This window comes from Physeter macrocephalus, chromosome 14 (assembly GCF_002837175.3).
Source record: "Physeter macrocephalus isolate SW-GA chromosome 14, ASM283717v5, whole genome shotgun sequence".
NCBI lineage: Eukaryota > Metazoa > Chordata > Mammalia > Artiodactyla > Physeteridae > Physeter > Physeter macrocephalus.
The window spans coordinates 14,919,829-14,925,828 of NC_041227.1; the positions used below are offsets into that span (position 1 = coordinate 14,919,829).

Here is a 6,000-nt window from a genome sequence, read left to right on the forward strand (position 1 = left end):
AGTGCAGAACGTGTCAGGGGTGGTAAGTGTCAGGAAGAAAGCCAAAGCAGGGCGCTGGGTGGAGAGGGGCTGGGGGTGGAGGGGCCAGGAGATGATCAAGGAGAGCTTGGATAAGATAACGTTCGATCACCTAGTGGAAGCGAAGGTGTGAGCTCCTGACGGGAGAGGATGTTCAGAGGGAGGGAGTAGAAGGGCAGAGGGCCATCGTCCTCATAATAACCCTGCTCTCCCACTTTACAGTCGAGGAAATGGAGGAACAGGGAGACTAGTAATTTGCCCAAGGTCTCACAGCCAGTAGGAAGAGATCCAGGATTTAAACCTGGGCAGGGTGCCAGTGGTCTAAGTCGGTGGTCCTCAGTCAGCGGTGATTTTTGCACCACGCCCCCCCCGCCAGAGAATGTTTGGAAGTGTCTGGATTTTTGACTGCCATGACTGAACTGGAGGGAGGGTGCTACTAGCATCTAGTGGGCAGAGGCCAGGGATACTGTTGGACCTTCTACAATGCACAGGACAGTGCCTGACAGCTAAGCAGTAATGCATCCACATTGCCAGTTGTGCTGAGGTGGAGAAACCCTGGTCTAAATCCATGAAAAGCACTTGACAGAGAATATGACACATAGTAGGTGCTTGGTAAATAGTAGCTGAAGAGGAGGAAGGAAATGATTTGGAGAAGATTGCAAGGAAGAAGTGAATTCAAGAAACAGTACATGTTGGATGGACCTAGAGAATGTTATACTTGAGTGAAGTAAGTCAGACAGAAAGACAAATACTATATGATATCACTTATATGTGGAATCTAGAAATAATACAAATGAATCTATATACAAAACAGAAACAGATTCATAGACATAGACTTATGGTTACCAAATTGGAGAGGGAGGGACGAATTGGGAGGATAGGATTAACAGATAGATACAAGCTACAATACATAAAATAGATAAGCAACAAAGATTTACTGTAGAGCACAGGGAATTATATTCAGTATCTTGTAACAACCTATAGTGGAATATAATCTGAAAAAAAATAACTGAGTCACTTTGCTGTACACCTGAAACTAACACAGTATTTTAAATCAATTATACTTCAATTAAAAAAAAAAGTACATGTAAATGAATCTGCCAGCTAAGAGAACTCATGTGATTTCTGTTTGTTGGGTGGGTGTAAAGGGCAGGGTTGCCCCAGGGAGGGTGGGTGCAGGTGAGGCCGGTGGTGGGAGGAGGTTGATGGACTGGGGATGGGGGTGGTAGAGGCTGAAGCTGGGCCACCACCAGCCTTTGAAACACTAACCAGAGGACTGGTCTCTCTGTCCCCTGCCACCCCATGTCTCTCCCCCCATCTCTCTTGGCCACTCTGCCCAGAAGGGGACAGCCGGAGGTTGAAGGGGGCCATCCAGAGGAGCACGGAGACGGGCCTGGCGGTGGAGATGCCCAGCAGGACGCTGCGCCAGGCCAGCCACGAGTCCATCGAGGACAGCATGAACAGCTATGGCTCTGAGGGCAAGTGAGTGTTGGGCCCGCAGTTGTCTGGGGCGTGGTATGGGGTGGGAGGGACAGAGCAGCGCCCTCCAGGATCCCTGGGTCAGCCTCAGGCTGGGAGGGGTGCTAACTCAGGGTCATCCTGGGTCATCCTCATCCTCAGAAGGAAGTGATGAAACAAGGATGCTCTGAGAGAGTGTGATGGAGCATGGACTCTGGTACCCAACTGTCTAGATCTCAATCCTGGCTCCACCGCTCACTGGCTGTGTGATCCTGGGCAAGTCACCTGTCTGTGCCTCAGTTTCCTCGTCTGTAAAATGGGGACAATACTACCAACCTCATGGGGGTGTTACGAGGATTAAATGGGTTAATATTTATAAAGCACATGGCACAGTGGCTGGCAAAGCAGTGTCAGTAAATGAAGAAGGGGGTTGACAGGGGTTTTGTTAGGATCGTGGTTATTTCCTCTTTACTCTCTTAGTTCCTTAAATCCCAATTGGTTTTTAAAAATATGTACTACTGCTTGATGAGGAGTTTCACACACATCAAGTTATAAAACATTAGGTCCAGCTGGCTCCTTGCCTGTGTTTCTCTCCCCCAGCTGTACATCAGAATTGCTGGGAACTTGCTGCAAATACAGATCTCAGGGCCCCAAGTCCAAGCTGCTGAATCACACTCCTTGAGAGTGGAGCCTGGGAATTCCATTTTTAAAAGACTCCCTGGGAGAAGACCAATCTAGACTGGGGCTCTCATTGTTGGAACAATCATGGACCCCTCTGAGAATTTTGGTAAAGCTTTGAGCCTGCTTTCCCCTGATAAATATACACATATGCACCCGAACACAAACAAACACTCATTTTTTTTTTAATTTTTAAAATTTCATTTACTTATTTTTTTGACTGCATCGGGTCTTAGTTGTGGCACGTGGATCTTTGTTGCGACATGTGGGACCTTTTGCTGCTTCATGTGAGCTCTGTAGTTTGCGGCACGTGGGCTCTCTAGTTGAGGTGCTCGGGCTCAGTAGTTGTGGTGCACGGGTTTAGTTGCCCTGAGGCATGTGGGATCTTAGTTCCCCGACCAGTGATCAAACCTGCGTCTCCTGCATAGGAAGGCGGATTCTCAACCACTGGGCCACCAGGGAAGCGCCCACAGACACTCATTCTTACATGCACAGTCATACAAACGCACTTCGTGTAACTGTAGCGGGTTCCTACATTCTCCTAAACCCCGTCCCTGGCAAGGAAACTTTGAGCCAAAGTGACTTCCTCATTGTACAGATGACCAGGGCACTCAGAGAGGCTGTGGGGCTTGGCCTCGATCACACAGCACGTTAATAGGTCTGGAACACAGGAGTCCCGACTCTCAGCCGGGGCTTGTACCACAGCACCCCATCGCTTCATTGTCTCAGCCGTCCTCGGCCAAGGAGGACAGGGGTATCACCATCCTTGTCAAGCACAAGAGGAGACTGGGGCTTGGAAAAGTTAAGTGCCCTGCTGTCCAGTGTGATAGACCCTGGACAAATGTGGCTATTTAAATGTAAATGAGTTAAGATTAAATATTCTTTTCCTCTGTTGCATTCGCCATATTTCAAGTGCTCAGTAGCAGCATGTGTCCAGCACCAACTGTATCGGACTGTGCAGACGTCGACCATTTCCATCATCATAGGAAGTTCCATTGGACAGTCCTGGCTGAGTGGCTTGTCCAAGGGCAGACACCCAGCCAGGCCGCTGCGAGGTGGGGCTGGGGCTCAGCTGCCACCTTCTGCCCCCCCTCCTGTTTCTGGCCCTGCCTCACATCTAGGGGCTCTGCCGCCTGAAAGCCTTCTCCCCCTCAGCCCCTCCTAAACTGGGCGTCTCCGGTCTCTGAATGGCCTTGCCTTGGCAGATGCTGCCGGTCCACCCACCTCCTAGGGAGACTTTCTGGAGGGTGAGAAGAGAAGGAGGACAGGCGGGAGGGAGAGGGAGAGGAGGAGGACGAAGAAGAAGGGAACAAATGTTTTCTTTAACCTAAGAAACTTGGCAAGGCAGCAAAACTTGGAGGAGGATATTCTAGGCATCTGGGTAGCAGTGGGTCCCTGCTGAGTTTCAGGGGGTCAGGAGATCTGGGTACTAGTCCTGGCTTGGCCACTGACCCCCTGAATGGCCTTGGGCATGTCTCTAGTCCTCTAAGCTTTAGGGAGGAGGATAAACATCTCGTCTGTTGGCCTTGCAGACAGGTCAGAAGACCAGGTCACGGGGGCGGCAACATGGTGCAATGAACAACAGGGGATCAAACCCATATTCCCATTTTACAGAAGAGGAGCTGAAGGCTCGGAGAGACCACATGACCTGTCCGAGGGGAGCAGCATAGGAGGGTGTCGTGGAGAAGAAATGAGATGATGCCTGCACATGACAGGTGCTTAGGAGGTGCCTCTTGTTGTCATTTGCTGTCATGTGATTTAAGGGACCAGAGAGTAAGCTATATTACAGACGTGTTCAAAGCCATGACTCTGGAGTCAGACAACCCTGGTTTTAGCCTCATTTCTGCTTCTTAAGAGCTGTGTAGCTTTAGGGAAGTTACTTTACCTCTCTGGTCCCAGTTTCTTCATCTATAGAAAGGGGTCCATAATAGTACAAACCATTAATAGAGTTGTTGTGAGGATTCAATGAGTTAATATACGTAAAACGCTTAGAACAGTGGCTGGCACATAGCAAGCATTATTATTATTAGCTATTGTTATTGTTGTTTGTTGATTCAGCCACTGTAAGTTGAGTATTTTCCTCCTTGTGGCCAGTTGCATCCTAGTAGATAGAGTGAGCCACCCCCATTATAATTGTGTCTAGAATGTGCTTAGCACAGGATAAGCACGGGATAAATGTTGGCTGTGATGATTATGGTTATTAAAAGGTTTGTGGTGGGTGTCTTGAGACAGTTGAGGAAGGATCAGGTGGTTTGGAGGGTGATTTGTCCAGGAGAGGGGAGGGTCTTGCCCTCCCAAGAGGGGCTGAGTCTTGGTGGAGCCCAACCAGGTGCTACCCCCTTCCTCCAACACCTGGGTGAGGAAGGGAAGTCAAAGGGACAGGAGGGGACATTGAGCTGTGGTCAGCCTCCTCTTTGTTCTGGAGGTATTTGGGGCACTGGCAGGACCCAGATGCCAGGCTCTGAAACAGGAGGGGGTGTGACCGTCCTCCCCCTGGGCTCCTGCCAGCCCAGCTGAGGCTTATAGGGAGCCGGCATGTTTGAGGAGCCCCCGCCGGCCTGCAGCCCCTGGTGCTGCCGGGTGTGTTTATTCCTGCAAGTGGGCACAGCGTTTTCATTTAGCACCTACAGTGGATTTTCATTTAATACCTACAGTGTGCCAGACAATTGGGCCAGGCATCTCAGAGACCCTGCCTTCCACTGACCACACAACTAGCAGTGTGGTGAGAGATGCAAAGGGCAGGCACAGAGAACTTTGGAAATGCTGCATGCAGCCAGGTCTCAGGGCTGGGGAACAAGGGCTCCCCACAAGGGTTGGGCCATTCTGCCATTGACAATGCTTGGGCTCCAGGCTACACGATACCAGTTACAGTGGCTTTAGCCCTTGCTATTCAAAGTGTGGTCCACGGCCCAGCAGCATCCCCTGGGAGCTTGTTAGAAATGCAGCATTTCTTGGGACTTCCCTGGTAGTCCAGTGGTTAAGAATCCACCCTTCCACTGCAGGGGGCACAGGTTCGATCCCTGGTCGGGGAACTAAGATCCTGCATGCCACGTGGCATGGTCAAAAAAAAAAGAATAAAAAGAAATGCATCCTCTCAGGTTTCTTTTTCTATCTTTTGCTATTTAGCAAGGTAGTATTTTTATTTATTTATTTTTAAACAAGTTTCAAAAGATTTTTTTTTTAATTGGGGTATAGTTGTTTTACAGTGTTGTGTTAGTTTCTACTGTACAGTGAAGCGGAGTTCCCTGTGCTGTACAGCAGGTTCTTACTAGTTATCTATTTTATACATATTAGTATATATATATCAATCCCAATCTCCCAATTCATCCCCCGCCCCACTTTCCCCTCTTGGTGTCCATACGTTTGTTCTCTACATCTGTGTCTCTATTTCTGCCTTGCAAACCAGTTCATCTGTACTATTTTTCTAGATTCCACATATATGCCTTAATATACGATATTTATTTTTCTCTTTCTGACTTACTTCACTCTGTATGACACTCTCTAGATCCATCCATGTCACTACAAATGACCCAATTTCGGTCCTTCTTATGGCTGAGTAATATTGCATTGTATACGTGTACCACATCATCTTTATCCATTTGTCTTTCGATGGGCATTTAGGTTGCTTCCATGACCTTGCTATTGTAAATAGTGCTGCAATGAACATTGGGGTGCATGTGTCTTTTTGAATTATGGGTTTCTCTGGGTATATGCCCAGTAGTGGGATTGCTGGGTCATATGGTAATTCTGTTTTTAGTTTTTTAAGGAACCTCCATACTTTCTCCATAGTGGCTGTATCAGTTTACATTCCCACCAACAGTGCAAGAGGGTTCCCTTTTCTCCACA

The 6,000-nt window shown here is 48.5% G+C and overlaps 1 protein-coding gene across 2 annotated transcripts in view; it reads left to right on the top strand.

Annotated features, from left to right (window-relative positions):
• RIMS4 (regulating synaptic membrane exocytosis 4) overlaps positions 1-6,000 on the top strand; it is a 65,335-nt gene that overhangs the window by 41,639 nt on the left and 17,696 nt on the right. Inside the window, exon 2 of one of the 2 annotated variants that reach the window (XM_007122999.1) lies at positions 1,359-1,500. In XM_007122999.1, coding sequence (XP_007123061.1) covers positions 1,359-1,500 — 142 coding nt within the window. The remainder of the gene's footprint in view (positions 1-1,358; positions 1,501-6,000) is intronic. The other variant, XM_007123000.1, reaches the window with a different exon arrangement.